Source organism: Phyllostomus discolor, chromosome 8 (genome assembly GCF_004126475.2).
Source record: "Phyllostomus discolor isolate MPI-MPIP mPhyDis1 chromosome 8, mPhyDis1.pri.v3, whole genome shotgun sequence".
Lineage (NCBI taxonomy): Eukaryota > Metazoa > Chordata > Mammalia > Chiroptera > Phyllostomidae > Phyllostomus > Phyllostomus discolor.
The window spans coordinates 123,022-143,849 of NC_040910.2; the positions used below are offsets into that span (position 1 = coordinate 123,022).

Sequence of the window (20,828 nt, forward strand, 5' to 3'; positions counted from 1 at the left end):
TTTCACTCAAAACAATGTTTACACTCTGAGAGGGAGAGATGAAAAGCACGAGCAATTTTTTCAAGTGCTGGGGAAGGCGTTTCAGTTTCTGAAAGAGAACAGTGAGGCTCTTATAAATATCATTCGGGGAAACCTTTGATGGATTTTTCAAAAGTACTGAAGGCATTTAGCTTCTGCGGCAGGCGGGCGCTGCTCCAGCCGGGAGCCCGCCCGGTGGTGAGGGCCCAGGGGCCCGGCCGGCCTCGGCATGGGTGCCGCCTTTGTTTCCAAGGACGTTCCCTCTTCTGGGAAGAACAGTATTGGCTCGATGAGTGGGGATACGAAAACACAGCTCTCAAAGGCGGATACAGGGAGTGCCCGCCTTGGCGGTTGGGCCTGAGGTGCCGGGCAGGGAGGATGGTGCGACTGATACCTGGCTCCCTCCCCCGCCCCTGGGAATCGGCAGCAGCAGCAGCGTTCCTGCCCGGGGGCCAGAGGGCCGTGTCTATGACTCGCTGGCTGGAGTGCCATCTGAGGAGAGGCAGCAGGCTCAGGAGGAGGGTCTGTCTCCCATCTTTTCTTTGGCTTTGCAACCGTGATCGTGGGGCATCGACAGCCTTCACGCCACAGACGTTTGGGGCGCGTCTCTGCTGCCTCGCAGCCTTTCACGGAGACCAAGAACATAAGTGCCAAGCTGATCTCTTACGCCATCTCGGGTGAAAAAAATCTGTGGATAAGTCACGTTTGGTCACTTTAGTTTCCAGAACAACTTTTTCTAATATATCTTAATCTTGGTGCTTTAAGTTGTTGGTATTTTAATTGTTGAACAACTTAAACTATGAAAGGGTCAAGAGTTAAAAAATAAATAAATGAGAGCGCATGTAAGGGTTGCTTGTTACAAGATGGCAGAGAAATGTTTTAAAAACCTCTAGTGTGACTTTAGGAAATGGTAAGTGAAGTGAGGATTTATGAGGAAGTCAAAAGGCGCCTCGGGTCTGCTGGCTGGGTAGGGCAGGGGAGGCTCTGGGGAAGCCACGAAGTTCCCTCCGCCGATGAGCTCTCGGTTGACTCACGCTCTGAAAGCCGCTGAGAACCACTCACTGCAGGACCGGTTTCCTGTCAATCACAGGAGGACGGGGCCGCAGAGCTCAGTGTCGTTTGGACTGTGACTCGTTCAGCAACTAATTTTCTCAAAGGGAGTTTTCACCTTCAGCTCTGTGCTTCGGGGTTTTGCCAGCTTAGCTCTCTTTCATTCCGCACCTTCATTCCTTTGTTCCGCAAAGCGTTCCTGTTGGCATGGGCAACAGATACTTCACTTAAAGCTCTGGCACAAACACGAGAGAAGCAGAAGCCCCAGCCCACGTCCCCGCCACTGGGGTGGAGAGACGGGCCACGCTTGGCCGGAGGCTAACGCAGGTGCAGTTACAAGGCGAGACAGGCTGAGCCAAGGTCAGACGGAGTTCCCAGGCCTCTGTCTGGATGTCACTGTCAGGGTGTCCAAAGATGGCTGTGGTACACTTTCAGAATCACCGGGACAGTGGGAAACACCAGAAGTCACACGATTACCAGAGGGACGACTGTCACCAGCAGATGCTTCTAGGAATCTGCATAAGAGGAGGGTCAACAAGCGGTCATTGGACTGGGAGTTTGTGGGCTCCTCACGGGTGGGTTCGTGGGAGCTGGGGGTGGGAGCCACAGCGTGAAGACAGAGCTGGAGGTGAGGCAGAGGAGACAGTGACGCCGAACACGCCTTGGAGACCGCCACAAAGAGGCAGAGAACCAGGACAGGAGCTGCAGAGAGGCTGCCGTGCCCTGGACACCTGTGTCCCCTGGGTTCGTGCCTTGGAATCTCACCTCAGGGTGATGGTTTTGGAGGTGGAGGCTTTCGGGGGCGATGAGCCTTCCTGCTCGGGGTCAGTGCCTGTACAACCACGGTCCCCGGGAGCCTCGGCGAGAAGGTGCCGTCTGTGGGCCCAGAGGCCAGCCCTCACCAGACAGTAGATCTGCGTTACCTTGAACACGGGCTTCCAGCCTGCTGACCTGTGGGACACGCTTCTTTAGCTCACAAACCCCCGGCCTGTGCTGTTCTCGTTACCAGCATCCAGACAGACAGACAGACAGACGCACAGCTAGGGGAGGACGTGTTGACATGGAAGCTCTCAGGGTATGTTTGTCGGCTGGTGAGAAGGACCCCCCAGGGTCGGGGGAATGAACGGTGTGGAGGAGAAGGTGGGTGTCCCGGAGGAAGACAGGGAGGAGCTGAGAACGGAGGCTGGGCGGCCTGAGCCTGTGGCGGAGGAGATGCGGTGCCGGCAGCGCCAGGGGGCTGGCGGATGCGGGCGCGGGCATGAGGACGGGAGGAGCCCTTCTCGTGCACTGCTTCGTGGTGAAGTAAGAAGCGGGAGGAGGTGGAAGGGCGTGGCAGCTTGCAGAGCACAGGGGTCAGCGCCGTGGCTGGGAGGCCTGCTGGGGGCCCGTGTCAGGTCCGGGGCACAAATTCAGCATCATGGCTGTGGGTTTTTCTCCAGCCACACTCGCTTGGATAGTGCTCGAGTTAGGCAGAGAATCAGGTACAATTTGGGAATTTCAAGTGAGAATAAATAACATCCATCTTCCTCTCCTGTGTTCAGAACCCACTAGAAGACAATTGCAGAACTATTCCAAGTGGGTAGAGAGTAAAGCATTAGGTATCCAGGCCGTGGGTGGGAGAATTCTTCACTGAGACTCCCGTGGTCCCTGGCAGGGCCCCCCTCACTGCACAACACGGAGGAAGGTGTGAAGGAGAAGGTATGCCCAGCAGGTGTGCCAGATCAGATAACTCACCTGCATGGGAAGGGCGGAGGGAGGAGGGCTGGCAAGGCGGGAGGCCAGGCCCGTTCTGCAGTTGGTGTGCCCTGAGCCACCGGCTGCACTTGCAGAGATTCTGCCCTGATGGGACGCAGTGCCCTAGTGGTTCCAGTGTGAGGCCACCACCCTCCTCCCACAGAAACCATGGCTGGGACGACCAGACACACGTGACAGAAACAGAAACAGCGGCACAGGAGTGAAGAATGCCTTTTATAAGTCATTGCATCTATGTACGTGGAATTTAGAGAGGCGAGAGGTGAGTGAGGGCCGGAGGGACTGACAGACGGCCCAGTGCAGCTGCCCCGGGGGTTACAGGCTTGTTGGGGGGAGGGACCTGGGGGACTTGCAGACACAGCTCAGAGCATCCAGTGCTCGAGCTGATTCTGTCATGCTGCTGAGGTGGGTACTCAGGGCCCACTGCCATGGGCGCAGGTGGGAAGTGGGTGAGGGGGCTGTGGTGGCAGGGCCCAGGGCGCTGGGTGAGTCAGGGTGGATGCTGGAGCCACAAGGGCCTTATCAACCTCCAGGACAGAGGTCAGACTCACAGGTACCTGGCCCCAGGATGTGGAGGTGGTTGTCTATTTTGGCATTGCTTTCTTTCTCTTTAAACAGACAGGCATTGTTTACAGTAGATTTGGGGGGAACAGTAGACATTGAGATAGAAAAGATTATAACTATCTTCCAAAAGTGCTTGAGTCTTTGTGCTGTGTTGGGGAAGCGAAGGAAGGACCAGAGAAGCGTTAGCATTCTGGGTTTCCCCTTCTCCTCCTCACAGGTCAGGAAGCAGGCAGGCCCCGAGCGCAGGACCCCAGCCCTGCAGCAGGTGGGCCGACTCCGGGTGGGCGTGCTCACCGTGTGCACAGCTATGTCCATCACCTCTCCCGCGTTCTCTCGCCTCTGCAGCGCCTCTCCCCGCCTGCTCGGGCCTCCCAGTGGGCTCTGCAGCCGGTTTCCCTTTCCTCTGCTCCTGGCAACTGCAGTGCCAGATGGCCTCTGTGCTGAGTCCCCTCTCCCCGCCCCCCAGGAGATCAGCTGCCATTGTCACTGCTGGGAGCACATCGCGCTTTGAACCCATCTCGGATCCGCTGCTGCTGGGCGCCGGAGGGGCTGGTGCTAATGCAGGCAGCCATGAAAACGGCACACTTTCCCTTGCCGCGGTTCGGCAAAAGCCCTGAGAAAGGCTCGTTAGCATTTTTTCAATCATCCATGTATTGAAATCTTTTTGTGGAGTTTAATTCCTTTAGCACCTGACTCAGCCTCCCCGCCCTGAAGTTCCCTTTGTGCCTTAAACTCAATTAACCCGAATTTCCGCTCCCAAAGACACATGTGAGGGGACTGGCGTGTGGCCTGTCGCTGCACACGCAGCACGGTCCCGCACCCACAGCCATGCGTGTGGACTAAATGTGATCACGCAACAGGAAAAACCCGACGTGGTGGCCCTGCAGACGGGCTCCCCCAGGTGTGTGCCAAGGAAGGATGAAGGGACAGCATTCCTGTCCGCTTTTACCTCAGGTTACCCAACGCGGGGCCAACACTGCGTCCTGTGTCACATCCAAGAGGGTCATACTCCCGGGTCCTCGAGCGGTGTCGGTCCCTGTGGGCCTACAAGCAAACAGAAAGAACCGGGTAGAGTCCCTGCACACAGCATGCCTTTCCCAGGCTGCCCTGCGGGGCCTGTGTTGTATTCTTTTCCTGCCTTTTGGGGGCAGAGCACTCTTTCGAGTTGATCTGACTGTGCAGGACCAGGCCCAGCGCCTGTGGGGACTGTGGGGACCACTCCTCCATGTCCTGCCACCACGTGCTCAGGCCTCTTTCATGGCTCCCAGCTTCCTGGGGGACTTTCCCAGGATGCTGGTGACTCCGCTTTGCTGCTGAGGAATGTACTGCCTGCCCTTGGCAGCAAATGAAAGTGGGTGTTAATTTCTCAGAGTGCTGCCAGCCCAGAGAACGAAACCCGCAGTCTGGTGTCCTGCGCAGCAGGCGCGGGTCACAAGGGGAGAGAAGCCAGCAGCCAGGCAGGACATGCCCCCCGCCGCCTGCCCCCACCTCCTGGTGCATCCTCGAAGGGCCTGCAGCCTGGAGGGAGCTAAGTTATGCAGCTGCAGTACCAGGCCCTCCAGCCCGGCTTCCTTCGGGTTCCCACAATGCTATTGAAGTGCTTATTTTCCTCCTGAAGAGACACAAACAGATGCAAACTTCTGTAAACACTTTAGAAATGAATTCAGCGAGTTTGGCCTCTCAGCAGTGCTCAATGGCTGACAGAAAAATGTCTAATTAGTGCAAGTGGAAATAATAGGGCCACTTGGACCCCTTCCATCTCCTCCAAGTCTACTTTCCAAGGAGCTCAAAGGGCCTTTGTCTGGCAGGTCACCCTCTCTCAGGCTTTTGTGTGCCGATCCATTACGAACAGGAGGGGGAATAGATGAGGCCACGCTGGAGACTCGGCGTGTTCACGAGGGGCAGAGTGGGCTTTGCAGCCTGTTCACAGGTGCGGGCGGGCGGGTCCCCTATGGCCCAGAGCCACCCGCACGTGCACAGGACAGGGGGCCTCCATCCGTGTCACCTCAGTAACCACACGCCTCAGAGGGGGTGAAAGATATTCTTAAAAATTAGAGGTTTAGCTTTTTCTGCCTTAGGGGTGTCTGGTGTGTGACTATTATTTACTTTTTACTCTGTAGAAAATCCCGCTGACTGTAACTTAGGAGACCGTTTTTGTGTGTCTCGGTTTTGTCATGCACAACCATGGGAATGCGTGGATCGACTTTCTCCCCTAATTCTTCCCTGGTTTTCCCTGTCGTTTATTCAGCGCCCCCGGTGTGCCAGGTGCCGTGCTGAGCATCCGACCCACATCTCCTCCAGGCCTGACACAGCACAGCACATCGAAACCGGGGCTCTGTGCCCTGTTGGGGGGTCACAAGATGGTGCTGCTTCTGTGGAAAACAGTATAGCGCTTCCTCTGCTACACAATCCAGCAGCCCCACCCCTGGACATTTGTCCAAAAGAATTGAAAGCAGGATCTCGAAGAGATATTTGCCGCATTCATCACAATAACCAGGAGCTTCGAGCAGCCCAAATGTCTGTCAGTGGATGAATGGATCCACAAAACGTGGCCCTCACGTACAGTGGAGTAATATTCAGCCTCCAAAGGAAGGAAATCCTATCCCTGCTACAACACGGATGAACCTGGAGGGCATTATGCTCAGTGAAATAAGCCAGCCACAAAAAAGGCAAATAATGTACAATTTCCTTTATATGAGGTGCCCAGAGTAGTCATATTCATAAAAACAGAAAGTAAAATGGTGGTTTCCAGGGGCTGGAGAAGGAAAAGGGGGATCTTTAAGGGGTTTAGAGTTCATATTTGCTGGATAAAGCAGTTCTGGAGGTCTGAGTCAAATAAGATGAATATACTTAACACTACTGAAATGTACGCGTAAAAATGGTGAATATGGTACATTTTATGTTCTGTGTTATGGCCACAATTTAAAAAAGAAGGCAAAAGGTAGAGAACTGAGTTCCTCCCTTACCCTAACTCTTTCAACTTTGTAACTTTGGAAAGTCCCATAACCTCTCAGCCTCAGGTTCCCTATCTTACTTGGATTTTTCGGTTACAATGAAATTAAGTGAGGTAATAGGGAACCTGGCAGTGGTAGAAGCCACCAGTTCTGCAGGAAGTGGCCAAGGCTGCAGACCAGAGATGGGGTTTCTGTGCACCCAGCACAGAGAGGCCTCCCCCAGAGACCGGCTTTGGCAAACAAAGCAGGCAGACATAAAACACCCATTTCTTTTCCATCTTTGAATTTACATTCTATGAATGTGAAATGAATGAATTGTTGTCCTTTAAAACTTGTGTTCTTCAGCCCTGGCCTGTGTGGCTCAGTCAGCTGGGTTTCGCTCTGCAAACTGAAGGGTCACCAGTTTGATTTGTGGTCAGGGCATGTGCATGGTTGTGGGTTTGGTCCCCAGTCAGGGCGCATGCAAGAGGCAACCACACATGGATGTTTCTGTCCCTTTCTTTCTCCCTTCCTTTCCCCCTCTCTAAAATCAATAAGCATGTCTTTGGGTGAGAACAAATTAAAAAAAAAACTTGTGTTCTTCAGATTGGTTCTTTAAGCAAACTCATAAAATGGGACATCTTTTACTATGAAGCTATATTACTACAAAGACACACGTGGGACCGAAAGGAGGCCTGTTGCCCAGGGAAGTGCACTAGTGGTATGGCGGGTTGGCGTTCAGTCATCACTCTTGGGTCTTCACTCTGGTGTTGCCCATAGAAGGGTCCCAACTAAACCCTACTTCCTGCTTCTTTCCATCCTGTCTCTGGGAAATTCTTTCTGTGTTTCTTAGTTCAGATTAATAAGTTCATTTTTTGAAGCCAGTTCAGAAAGCCATGGAGCCAGGTACAGGCGGGTGCTCTTAGCTTAGCTTTGAGCTGGTGGTGGGGTGGGGAGGTGGGGTCAAGGTCAAGTAGCAAAATACATGACTATATCAGAGGCAGGGCCTTGGGCACAGCAGTTTGCCTCAGGAGGTTGTGGTCTGTCGGGCCCGGGAATGATGGGTCCTTGGGCGGGTCTAGTAAATACCACCTCCCTTCACCTCCTGGATCCTGGAGGCAGAAAGAGGGGTTATTTAACAAAAGACTTAGGCAGACACAAGACTAAATATCACTTCTAGTTCTGGTAAAGGCTAAACTGGAAGATATAACTCTGCATTAGAGCACAAGGGGCCTGCTCACGTGAACCCCAGAATTACGTGGACTTTCCCAGTCAGGCATAGGAATTACTAGGCCAAGCAGGACAGCTCACACAGGGTGGCTTTCCAGTAAGACAGGATGCACAAGAGCAGAGAGGAATCCATTTCCTTCAGTCTGCTTATTCCCAAGAAAAAGAACAGCCCAGGTCCCACTCCCAAATGTGCCAACGGGGTCAGGCAGCCACTTCCCCAGGGTCACAGAGCAGAGACAGGAAATGAGTCGGGAAACAAAGGGGCACTTGTCAGGTTTACCTTGTGTCATTTGAAAATACAAGGTCTGTTGAGAAGGTATGCAGCCATGTAATATGAAAAATAGAGACATTTATTGAAGAAGATACAAGAAACATTGCACACAGGACAATGACGACTCAGTCCCCTTCAAAGTAAGCAACTTGGGACCTCACACAGTTCTCCCAGTTGCCATCAGCTGCCCCATCATATTTTCCTGAATGTCATCGATGGTCTGAAATCTCTTCCCCTTCAAAGGTGAATTTAGATTGGGGAATATCCAGAAGTCACAGGGCACCAAATCTGGGCTATAGGTGGATGAATCACCTCAGTGATTTGATGTTTCACCAAAAAACTCTGCAGGAGACATGGTGCAGGAGCAGGCATATTGTAGTGATGAAGCTGCCAATCACCAGTTGCCCATAGCTGCAGCCTTTTGAGTCATTCCAGTAGTTCCTGTGGATGAATGCTTGAGCTTAACTCAAAACCTGACGTGGATTTGTTGCTCTACTCACTCAGTCATATTGAATGTGATGGGCACACAGTGCACACGCTCACTCAGTGAAGTCATCACTGTTCACACATGTGCATTCCAGTCCACTGGTACAGTGAAGTCGTCACTGTTCATGCATGTGCGTTCCAGTCCACTCTCCTCGGCTGCCAGGTCACATGGATGTCGCGCAACTGTTCTCATTATATTAACAACGGCTGGACTTTTTCTGGACAGACCCTGAGTGTGCACTTGTCACCTGTACGATCTTGGGAATGGAGGAGGAAAGAGAAGGAAAGGAACATTGTTTATCCCACGCTGAACTGGACTTGTCCTGACTTTCTTCCTCGGACTCAGTCACTAATACAGTTTCCTCCCCTGCTCTAGGCTTCGCTGCTGTCCCTGGCAGGTAGACAACACCCGGCAGACTAGGCTTGGTCCCAGGACCGCCGTCTTCCCTGCTGACTGGGCCCTTGTCCCCCCAGCTCACTGTGCCCCTTCACGACCTCCAGGTGTCCTTGAAGGCCTCCATCCTGGCCCGGGACTACGCCACCGCGGCGGCCATCCTGTTCGTGAGCGACCGGCTCCTGTACGGGCTCGACGCGTCCCGCCAAGCCCTGCAGGTGGCCAAGGGGCTGCACAAGCTGTGGCCCGCCGCGCCCGTGGCCCCGCAGCTGGTCATCCGCCAGGCCCGAGTGTCGGTCAACGCAGGTAGGCGCACCCCGCCCCTCCTCCCGCCCGGGGCGCCCCCGCCCGCGGCTCCGGGCCCTGCCAACCGCCGCCCGCCAGGGCCTTGGTCCCCGGCACAAAGGGTTGGCATAAAGGGCCTCAGAGCCGGAGCCGCGGAGAACGCGGTGAAAGGGTGTGAAAAGTACTAATTGGAGCCTTTGTCTCCTAACAAATCCGCCCCGCTGCTTTCAAACGGGGACTCTGAATGCTGTGCTTCTGCCCAAGAGCCTTTAAAGAGCAGATTAGAGTTCCGCTTTCTCTCGCTGTCCCGTCTCCCTTTGGCGCGCTCGCGACAGACACTGAGGTAATCCGCCGGCTTCCGTCACTCGCGGCGCCCGGCCCGCGCTGCACCTGATCTGGCTGGAAGCGCGCTCCTTCCTCGCGTCACCGCGAGCGCGGCCGCGGCAGACGGGGCTGCGAGGCTGCGCGCGAGCCCCGGGCGCCGGTGGGGGGCGGGGCGCCTGGCGGGGGCGGGGCGAGGAGGGGCGGGGCCTGCGGGGACCCGCCAGGTCCCCTTCCGCAGACTCCGCCCCCCTGAAGCGCGAGGCGGCGGACGCGTGGCCCCCGGCTCCGGTTTCCGAGAGGGAGGGGAGGAAGGCCCACGTCGGAAGCCCCCGCTCGCGGGAGCGGGACTGGCTCCTTTTCACGAACGGTGTCCGCCGTTGCTGCGGAGCCGATGACTCGGGGCTGTGGGGGGTTAAACGTCGTTCCTTCGTTTCCTCCGACGAGGGACTGGGCCGACTGCGCTCACGGGGCGACTGCGGACTCCGGAGAGAAGCGAGGTGTCCGGACCGGGCGGAAATGGGCTTTTCAGACCCGAGCCCGTTTGCTCTCTTTTTAATTTTTTTCATTTATTTTTTGTATTTTTTCCATCACCATCTGTCCCCCACACCCTCTCCCACCTTCGCCCCTCCCCCCTGCAGTCGCCGCACTGTTGTCCGTGTCCGTGGTTCCCCTTTTTTCTCGTTGGGTGTGTGCCCCCGCCCCCCCCCCCCCCCCCAGTGGTCCGCCTGCTCCGGATCTGGAGTCTGTCTCTCCGCCGCTCGCTCGTCGGTGCGGTGTTCGTTAGCTTCCACATGTGAGTAGGCCCTCCGGGTCCTGCCGCACCTGCACCGTAGCCAGCGGAGCCCAGGCGCTTTCCTGTCCTTGCAGCTGGTCCTGAAGTGTGCCCACACCCTACCGCAGGGATGGAGTTGACCTCAGGAGAAATTCCTTCCTTTAAATGGCCCTGGTCTGGGACATTTTATACTGTTTGGGCCTGAGGGAACGCTGACCACTAACATTCCTTCTGATGGCAGCTGGTGGCAATGACAGAGCCAATGCGGCACCTTCGCTGTGCGTGGTGTGGCTGTGGTGTGACGTGGAAACTGGGGGCCCGGGCGAGCAGACCCTGCACCACGTGGCCAGACTGAACCGGTGCAAAGACCTGGAGCACGAACTGGCCTGCAGGTCCCAGGGACAGCAAGGAGGCCGCTGTGACCGAGGCGGGTGGACTGAGGGTCCCCGGTGATGAGGCCTGAGGAGTCCCAGGGGACAAGCCACAAGGGGCCTGCAGGCACCAGGGAGGAGGGGTGAATAAGACAACAAACAACTACGTTTCCTGCTCACAGAGAGACAGCTGTCCAAGGGTTAGGCCCCTCCTTAGTGGCGGGAGAGCCCTGCCTGTGGGCCTCGCTCCTGTGCCGAGACCTTTGCTTTCCCTCTCAAGCCACAGTCTCTGCACGTGACTGGCCCCTTCCTGTGGGTGCTTTGGATCGCCACTCCAGACTTCCCACCTACCACTTCCTGGGACTTCGTCTGTCTTCTCCCCTTTGTAGACGGTGAAGTTGCAGGTTTTAGATTTTGGAACAGAACGTTTCCAAGAGCGGCCCTGCTCTAGTGTGGCGTTGATCTTAAGAGCGTGCCCCATGGGTGGTGTGTAAAGCTGTGCTCAGAGCTGATTGTGTGGTATTTGGCTGCTTCTTTTCAGGAAAACTTCTAAAAGCAGAGTATATCCTGAGCAGTCTGATCAGCAATGATGGAGCAACAGGTAAAGTGCGTTCACACCCTCACAGGGATCTTCGCCCTCGGGGTCCCCAGGGGTCTAGGGTAGGGATCCCATATCGCTGAGTGTTAGCTGTTCCCACTCCACCTGCCACCAATAAAGGAAGGGGCTTTGTCCAAGTTGCACCCTTCCCTAGCCGCCAGTCTCTCCAATTAAAAACAAACAAAATGCAATGACCAAGGCCTCTCGTGTATCTCCCAGCCTCATTGTAGAGAGGGTTCCCTAATGGACAATAACCACTGAAGCAGGTAACTCCATGGGCCTTGGAAAAATTTAAGGGGACAGAGCATTCGAATGGCTGGGAAAATAAACTTTGCTACCTAAGAACTTTAATAAAAAACATTTCAATATTCAATCACACATGGATGGAAGCAAGTGGTAATGGTTGGATGACAAATCATTTAAGCCTCCCAATATCTTGTCTGAATTTCTGGTCAAGAACTTTCCCAATAAGCTGAATACAATTTCCAGTAGCATTTAAGTTCAATGCGCTTCGGTACAAGGTCTCCAGCACCTTAAAGCCTGCAGATATTTCCAGTGCCTTAAAGCCCGGAAGCAGGTTGGAATAGAAATACTGGCCGCACACCCCTCATTGTGGCCACCATCACTAACATGAAGTGTGCAAACCTCTCACCTTCTACACCTTGCACACACACAGAGGCACATGTGTGTAAACACATGCACAGGCATGCACACACTGGAACAAAAAGCTAGAACAAAAACACAGAGGGTGCCGTGACAGAGAATAACGAGGAGGGAGAGCCAGTGGGTCTGCATCCTAGTGGTCCTGCCCAGCCTGCCCTCTCCATCTTGCCCGAGTCTGCACTGGCTGACATTCACTCACCAGTGAACCTCAGCCCCGCCCTTGTCACAATAAACACCAAGCCGCTCACCACTTTCCTCGCCCAAGTCAAATGGAGCAGCGTGGTGCCTGCCCTGCTCTCTTCAGAAAGGCTCACAATGTGGGTGCTGGACCTGTTCCCACTCTCCTCTGTGTGGTCTGGGTAGATGGGACGAACAGCCCACACACTCAAGGATGCTGGGGCCACACTGACCGGGATACCCTGGGAGGCCACAGCGCAGAGACTGAGACCCGAGCAAGCAGGAGTGGTCTGCTCTGGAGCCAAGGGGAAGTGGTCCCAGCAAAGAATGTGGCCTCTGTGAAAAGAGACACAAAGGGGCCAGAGTCACAGAGGGAGGAGTTAGTCCCTGGACCTTAGTGAGGAGGAGCTGGAACCTCGTGCTGCGTGCAAGAGGAGGCTGCTGCTCGAATGTCCACCATGTGTGCTCACAAAGACTTCTGTGAAAATGCTTTTATTTCACCACAATATTCCTGCATAAATTCAAGACCAACAATGCATTTCTCTTTCCCTCATCTATCACAGGTACCTGGCAATACAGAAACAAAAGCGACCGGGTCCTGGTGCAGTCCGTCTGCGTGCAGATCCGAGGGCAGATCCTGCAGAAGCTAGGTGTGCCCCGCCTGCCCGCCCGCACCTGCAACGTCCAGCCGCCTCCCTCTGTGTTCTCATGTGAGAGAGGAGGACGTTTAGGGTCCCAGGAGTGTGATGGATGCTCATGAAACAGACATTTTCTGTTGAGTTCTGAAATTTACAGTTGTTCCTTGTGAACATTAACATGGGGTTCTCACGTTATTTCTGGTGTCTGACCCTCAGTCCCCTGACGTAGTGACACCATCCCCATTCAATCCTCAAAGGTACTTAGGAGTTTTCAAGCAGAGTTTACAGAACTGCAATTACACTTTAAAATGCAGGCACTAAAGTGTTTGAAAACTTAACAGAGGCAGGTAATTGTTATTCTCGTAAATACTGGAGGTGACTTTTTTTACACTGACATGCATGACATGTGTGATGCACAGTGATTCTTACTCTCTCCCTGTCACCCATGTTAAACACACCGGAAAGCGGATTATTGTCTGCCATCAACCGGACCCAGCCTGGAATTTTCTGACAGGCACTAATGAATCCCCCTTCTGTAGTTTTCAAGGCATTTTCTGTCACGAGAGCAGACTCTAGCAGTCACCCCCATGCCCCCCTTTTTCCAGGGATGTGGTCCGAAGCGGCAGAGTTAACGTGGGCCTCGATCGCAGGGTACCTGACGCTTCCTCAGCCGGATAAGAAGGTTGGTTGTGAGCCTTTCTCTTCTCTTCTGCACACGTTTGTCCTGGGCGGTTATCTCCTGTGGCACAATTCACCTCACCGCCTACAGGTTGCGTTGGTCCTGTTCTGTTGGCTCCACGTGGGCACAGGACTGGGCCGGGGCCGCCTGCTCCTGTGCTGCTCTGTTCTCGCTCGCACTGGACTCCTGGCCTATAGTTAGTAGTATATTTCTTTCTTTTTTAAAAAATATATTTTATTGATTATGCTAGTGCAGTTGTCCCATTCCCCCCTTTATTCCCCTCAACCCTGCACCCCCCTCACCCGCATTCTCCCCTGTTAGTTCATGTCCATGGGTCATACATGTAAGTTCTTTGGCTTCTACATTTCCTATACTATTCTTAACCTCCCCCTGTCTATTTTCTACCTACCATTTATGCTGCTTATTCTCTGTACCTTTTCTTTCCTCTCCCCTCCCCTGCCCATATCCCTCCATGTGGTGTCCATTTCTGTGATTCCGTTCCTGTTCTAGTTGTTTGCTTAGTTTGTTTTTGGTTTTGTTTAGGCTCAGTTGTTAATAACTGTGAATTTGTTGTCATTTTAATGTTCACAGTTTTGATCTTCTTCTTTTTCTTAGATAAGTCCCTTTAACATTTCATATAATAAGGGCTTGGTGATGATGAATTCCTTTAACTTGGCCTTATCTGGGAAGCACTTGGTCTGCTCTTGCATTCTAAATGATAGCTTTGCTGGATAGAGTAATCTTGGATGTAGAGTAATATTGCCTTTCATGACTTTGAATACTTCTTTTAAGCCCTTCTTGCCTATAAGGTTTCTTTTGAGAAATCAGCTGACAGTCTTATGGGCACTCCTTTGTAGGTAACTGTTTCCTTTTCTCTTGCTGCTTTTAAGATTCTCTCCTTATCTTTAATCTTGACTAATGTGATTATGATGTGCCTTAGTGTGTGGTTCCTTGGGTCCAACTTCTTTGGGACTCTCTGAGTGTCCTGGACTTCCTGAAAGTCTATTTCCTTTGCCAGACTGGGGAAGTTCTCCTTCATTATTTGTTCAAACAAGTTTTCAACTTCTTGCTCTTCCTCTTCTCCTTCTGGTACCCCTATGATTCAGATGTTGGAATGTTTAAAGATGTCCTGGAGGTTCCTAAGCCTCTCCTCATTTTTTTTGAATTCTCATTTCTTCATTCTGTTCCAGATGAATGATTCTTTCTTTCTTCTGGTCCATGCTGTTCATTTGAGTCCTGGTTTCCTTTCTGTCACTGTTGGTTCCCTGTACATTTTGCTTTATTTCACTTAGCATAACCTTCATTTTTTCATCTAATTTGCAACCATATTCAACCAGTTCTGTGAGCATCCTGATTACCAGTGTTTTGAACTCTGCATCTGATAGGTTGGCTATCTCTTCATTGCTTAGTTGTATTTTTCTGGAGCTTTGATCTGTTCTTTCATTTGGGCCATTTTTTTTTTGTCTCAGCACACCTGTTACATAGTAAGGAGTGGAGCCTTAGGTGTTCACCAGGGCAGAGCAACCCACGTTGCTGCATTGTGACACTGTCTGTGGGGGAGGGGTCTGAGAGGGAACAGTGCCACTTGCTCTGCTCTCTGCCGACTTTCAGTCACTTCACCCACTACCCACAATCAAATTGTGCCTTTCTGGTGCTGACTCTTGGGTGCGTGGGTTTGTGTATGTTCTAAGACCATGTGGGTCTCTCCAACAAACACTCCTGTGAAGCTGGGAGTTTCTCTTGCTGTCACCTCAACCCCCACAGGTGTTTTCAGTCAGAGGCTTTGAGGCTTTATTTCTCTGCACTGGAACCCTGGGTTGCACGGTCTGTCTCGCTCCCCTGTTGTTCCTCCCGGTTTATCTGCTTGTGAATATGGAACCACCTGGTCCACCAGCTGCTGTCTCGCAGGGTCCGCCAGCCACTGCCATGTCAGCCCCAATCCTCCAGCCACCACCTTGCTGCGAGTCCTCTCTGCCCAGCTGCCCAGCTGCACCCCTCCTACCGGTCTGGATGAATGTTTCTTCTTTAACTCTTTCGTTGTCGGACTTTCATACAGTTCGATTTTCTCTCACTTCTGGTTGTTTTTTGTTTTTAAATTTGTTGTTGTCCTTCTTTTGGTTGTGCGAGGAGACACAGTGTGTCTACCTATGCCTCCACCTTGGCCAGAAGTCCTAGTGTTTCTATTTTGATTCGTAGCAATCCACTTACATAGTTATTTCTACTGAGCCAGTTGTTTGTCTGCTTTGTCATGCATTTACCTTTGCATGGCTCCATAGCCCAGCTGACTGCACCCAGGTGCTTGTACATAAAATCTTTTTTTTGAATGAAGTGGTCAAAGACATCACTTAATTATTTACGCCATGTCTTCATTCAAGAAGTGAAGAAGCAGGATCTGCTTTCCTGCCAGACAGTTTATTCCATGTAAGTCTGGGCACGTTCTCCCACTCACGGCGGCATCGGGTTGCCACGTCCTCCAAGCTGCCAACAGCCCACCACGTGGAGAGAGCTGGCCGAGTGAGCCTGACTGGAAGGAACTGCATTCGCATGGTGTCCGTGGCCTCAGGATGGGACAGTGTCCTGTGTCACAAGAATATCAGTCACACGAAGTGCTGGTCCATAGGGAGGGCTGATTGCCTTCAGGCCAGAGTACAAGCAATGACTCACCATGAATTCCTGTCTGTCTGTCTGCCTGCCTTTCCCTACAGGGCATCTCCACGTCGTTAGGGATTCTGGCAGACCTCTTTGTGTCTATGAGCAAGCAAGAGTATGAGAAGTTTAAAAACAGCCCACGGATTAACTTGGTAACTATCGCTCACCAAACCGCGGTTCAGACCATCAGCCTCCCCCTCCGTGCTGGAGTCAGGGAGCATGGTGTCTCCCCTCGTGGGTGACATCCACACTGCTCAGGATGGTTCCAGCGTGTCCTATGAGCTGTGCTGCCCCCGCACCTGGCCCAGCCCCAGACACTTGGAGGTCACTCAGTGATGGGGAAGGAACTTCCAAATGAGCACAGAATTCAGTTTCCACACCTGAGCCACCTCAATGACAAAGGAAAGGGTTTTTTTTAAGTTTTTAAACATTTTTGAAGTTTCATCATCAGGTACTCAAATCAGAGCATCAGGCACTTGTTGAGGGCCCTAGCCCTGGTAATAATGATTCCTACTGTTGATACATTGCTTTACAATCCAGAAAGCATCTGTGTATGTGATCCACATGAAGTCCTTTGGGCAACAGGTGTCAGCCCCATTTCAGAGAGAGATAAGTGGAGGTCCAGAGATACTGGGTCAGGTGTGCAGTGTGCAGCCTGTAAGGAAGCTGCCCAGAGCAGAGCCAGGCCCCGTGTCCACCAGGGTCTCTCTCGGCAGGAGGACACTGGCCTGCTCTCCAGAACTGTGCAGAAGCTGAGGTTTTCACATGATCTCCAAGGTGGCCATTTCTGTGAAGTGTCAAGTGACAGCAGTGGCCACACTCAGTGCCAGCAGCATGAGGACACACCCACGCAGCTTGCAGGCAGTGACTGGAACCTCAGCTGCTGCTTTTGCTGCCAGACAAACACAGGAGGAAGACTCCATCCCTCATTCACTGAAGCTGTCCCCCGGACCTCCCCGGTCCCACCCATGTGCATCACCCTCACATAGGGTGTTGCGTCCCCTCCCCTCAGCAGAAATCGAGCTCTGGGAGGCTCATCACCTGCACGTCCTTGTATCTAGAAGAGTGCCTGACACCAAGGTGCTTGTGCATGTTTTTAAACTGAATGGAGGGACCTAACTGCTGTGAAACTATAGATCAAAGGGCTCCCTGCTGAGAACAACTCAAAGACCAGCCGTTAATTGGCTGCAGAATGTACGGGGTTCCTCCAGTGTGGACGGTGCGGATGATGCTGCCAGGGTGCCAGGCTGACCCTCTCTGGGGTAGGGATGGTGCAGGGGAGGGACAGTCACTCTTCTGTGGCCCAGTTGTCAAGCAATTGAGACGGGTTGGGTGAGGCAGGGCACCCCTGAGACTCGGCTTCATGGCCTGCCTGTTGCTGTGGCCCCCGCTCTCTCCTAGGGCCTGCTGAGGGACATGGACCACCGCCTGCTGCTGGCCGCTGAAGCCTGTAAGCTAGCGGCTGCCCTCAGTCCCTACACGCCGCTCTTCGTGCTCACGGCCATGGTAAGCAGTGCATGGGAGGGCGTCATGGTCAGATCACAGGGTCAGAGGTCCTGTGCGGAGGTTTTGTGGGCAGAGTGGGGACATCCTGGTGGGACCTCGCTAATTCCCCCAGAGGAGTGGAGACCATCCATTCCAGGGCACTGTCCCCAGCACTTTGCAGTCACCAAGGGGCCTTTTCAGAATGCACGGCCCTGGGCTCCCCCCTTGATCCTGTGAATGCAACATTCTGGGGTTGGTCCCCAGAGACCTTTAGTATGCAAACACTGCCCAGGTGACGCAAACACACAGGAGGCTTTGGGGCCACCAGTCCATTGTTCTATTACTGAACAAACGATGTGTTTCCCTATAGCAGCCCTATCTGCACAGAGAAACTGACCACGTCCCACTCACAGACTCCCTTCACATCGTCGCTGACACAAAACACCGGGGGCTTCAGGAGAGCATAGTTCCTCCTAGCCCCTCCCACCTGCCAGTCCCCCCTCCTCTGTCACCAAAAACACCCGCATTCACTGTTTGAGTGTGTGTTTTTCCTAGCATACCTGTGGCACACACTTGTCGTCCTACACTACCGTGTTTGTTTCTTCATGGTATTCTAATGACTGTTCTCCAGGAATCCCACGGTTTTCCTGTTTCACCTCCAGTGCTCAGGTCCACGTCTGATCTTGCATGTGTTGTTTTCCTCAGAACATCCGTGGCACGTGCTTGCTGTCCTACACTGGTTCTAACGACTGTCCTCCGGGCGCAAGAACCGCGCATCTGAGGGAAGCCAGAGAGGCCTTCGAGATCGGCCTCCTCACTCAGAGACGCGACGAGCCAGCAACGGGAAGGCAGGAGCTCCACAGTCTCCTCAGAGCGGCGTTCGGCTTGGCCACGGTGCACTGCCGGCTCCACGGGGAGACTGGGCCAGGCCGGGCGGCCCAGCAGCTCTGCTGCGAAGCCATGGGGAAGCTGTACGCATTCAGTGCTGCTGCTGGGAGTCAGGAGCGAGCCGTTCTCGCCCAGGAGGTCATATGTGTTGTTAGGCAGGTGAGGGACCATTTGCAGGTTCAGAGCTTTGCAACCTCAGAAGACGGGGCTTATGTCCCAGCGGGTTTCGAGTGTGGGCTGCACAATCCCATCCTGCACAGTCAAGTGGATTTCCAGAAAATCCTTGAAACCTACTCACAGCACCACACTTCCGTGTGTGAAGTATTTAAAAGCACTTGTGAAAACAACAAAAACAAACAGAAAGATGCCAACCCGGGAGTCTGCATCACGGCACTTAAAACAGACACAAAAAGCGTAGAAACCATGATTACAGAAGACAGGCCGAGTCTCCAGGCAGGTGGGGGGATGCCCTGCTCTCAGGTGGCTCAGAACGACTGGGAGGTACCCCGGAGGGCGGGAAGGAGAGGCTGGGCCTGTTCAGATGCCTTCCGAGTCCCCATGGACCCAGATGTGGGGACCGAGATGGAGTCACCAGGCCACCACAGCGGCAGGGGAGCTATTTTGAGTGACAGCCAGAGCTCTTGCTCCTGGAGCAAGTTATCAGGGTGCAGCGCTTCCACCAGCTGGGAAGAGGTGAGTGACCACGGAGACAAGAGCCCAACCAGAGGACAGCCTAGTGGAGAGCGCCTGGCGGACACTCAGGGTCCTGCAGCCGGCGTGGGAGTGCAGGGCAGTGACGAGGGAAGCACAGCTCTGTGTTCACTGGCTTCAGAGCTTCGTGGCCTCTCTTTCCCAGGGTCCAAGGAAGATAGTTTAGAGTCCTGTCCACCTCACATGCCCTTGGCCACTGGCCCCCCTCATGGTGCCAGGGCCACACTCGTGACCTCCAGCGCAGAGTGGCTGGAGGAGGGTCTGGAAGAAATGCAAGAAGTCAGAACTACAGGCTCCAGAGATGCTTCTGCTCATTCCAGATCCTTGTCTGGGTCTGCTTCTTGGTCTCCTGATCCTGGTTGGCCTAAGAACATGGCTGCCCCTCCTTCAGTCCAAGAAGAGACCTTTGAAATAATTGATGACTTTCCAGAAACCAGCTGTGATGCCAGAGACCGGTCTGGAGGAGACAAGGGAGAGCTCACACACGGCACTGGCCTTGCATTGACAGGGAGCCCCGCCAAGGTGGACCCGGAAGGGGAAACGGCAGACAGCACAGAGGACATGCCCCTGGGCTCCCATGGAGGCATGGGCGAGTCTCTGGGCAGAAGTTCCACGGTGGCACGTCACTCTGTCACTCCTTCCTGGCCTCATCAGAACCCAGACAGGGGACAAAGCAGGGGCTCAGCCCCAGAGCCGGACGTGGACCCTGACGCGTCCACGGTGGATGAGCAGGGCCAGCTTCTCCATCCCACAGGGCAGTGTGAGAACCTGAACTGGGAACAGAGCAGGGGCTCAGCCCCAGAGCCAGACGTGGACCCTGACGCGTCCACGGTGGATGAGCAGGGCCAGCTTCTCCATCCCATAGAGCAGTGTGAGAACCCGAACTGGGGACAGAGCAGGGGCTCAGCCCCAGAGCCGGACGTGGACCCTGACGCGTCCACGGTGGATGAGCAGGGCCAGCTTCTCCATCCCACAGAGCAGTGTGAGAACCCGAACTGGGGACAGAGCAGGGGCTCAGCCCCAGAGCCGGACGTGGACCCTGACGCGTCCACGGTGGATGAGCAGGGCCAGCTTCTCGACCTGATGGGGCAGCGTGACCATCCCGGGCTGTGTGCCCCAAGGCAGCCCTGTGCTCCAGGGGCTGGGCTGCCCCCTGCCCCCAGAAGCCGTGAGGACTGCACGACCACTGAGGAGGGGAATGCGCCTGAAGACGTGCTCAACTGCAGCCACAACTCCAGCTCGTCCGCGGCAAGCTGGTGGAGCTCCCCCGTGTTCTCCAGCGGGTCCTCGGAGGGGGACAGCCCCTGGTCCTGCCTGAATTCCAGCGGGAGCTCTTTCGTTTCCTTGGCAGGGTCAGTGAGGCAGGGGACCCTCGAGGCTCGCACCCTGCAGCCCGATGACCTTGAAAGGCTGCTGGCAGGGGTGACACACGAGTGGCTGTTCCAGAGGCTGGAGCACACAGGGGTGTTCAAGCCCAGCCAGCTGCGCCGGGCGTATGGTGAGTGTGGCAGCTCCGTGCTGGGGGCCCTGGAGGAGCTGGCGTTCATCCCTCAAAGTGCAGGGGAGATGGAGGCCCTGTCGTGCTGGGAGGGTGCAGAGAAAGGTGCCCTGCAGGCCCCCCTGGCTTGGCTGGGCAGCTCCGGAGACCCCAGGACTCGGGCCACCTGTGTTGGAGGCCTGCCAGAAGGACATACGAGGCAGTCCGGAGACGGGAGTCTCGGCAGACTCGGGGACAGTCAGGCCCTGGGGCAGCTCTGGGCGCCATTTCCTTGCAGCACCCGTGCGTTCGTCCTCCCGGACGAGCAGCAGCTCCTCGGGGCACTTCACGCGGCTCCCAGGAGACAGGGTCTGGCCTCGCGGAACACCGGCCTTCCAGGGGCAGAGAGTTTT

At 54.4% G+C, this 20,828-nt stretch overlaps 1 protein-coding gene across 6 annotated transcripts in view; it reads left to right on the forward strand.

Moving 5' to 3' along the window:
• ALPK1 (alpha kinase 1) overlaps positions 1 to 20,828 on the forward strand; it is a 56,006-nt gene that overhangs the window by 25,300 nt on the left and 9,878 nt on the right. For 4 of the 6 annotated variants that reach the window (XM_036031707.1, XM_036031706.1, XM_036031705.1 and 1 more), the window contains 7 exons: positions 8,806 to 9,004; positions 10,992 to 11,051; positions 12,452 to 12,538; positions 13,132 to 13,208; positions 15,911 to 16,006; positions 17,256 to 17,360; positions 18,045 to 20,436. In XM_036031707.1, coding sequence (XP_035887600.1) covers positions 8,806 to 9,004; positions 10,992 to 11,051; positions 12,452 to 12,538; positions 13,132 to 13,208; positions 15,911 to 16,006; positions 17,256 to 17,360; positions 18,045 to 20,436 — 3,016 coding nt within the window. The remainder of the gene's footprint in view (positions 1 to 8,805; positions 9,005 to 10,991; positions 11,052 to 12,451; positions 12,539 to 13,131; positions 13,209 to 15,910; positions 16,007 to 17,255; positions 17,361 to 18,044; positions 20,437 to 20,828) is intronic. The other 2 variants (XM_036031708.1, XM_036031710.1) reach the window with 2 other exon arrangements.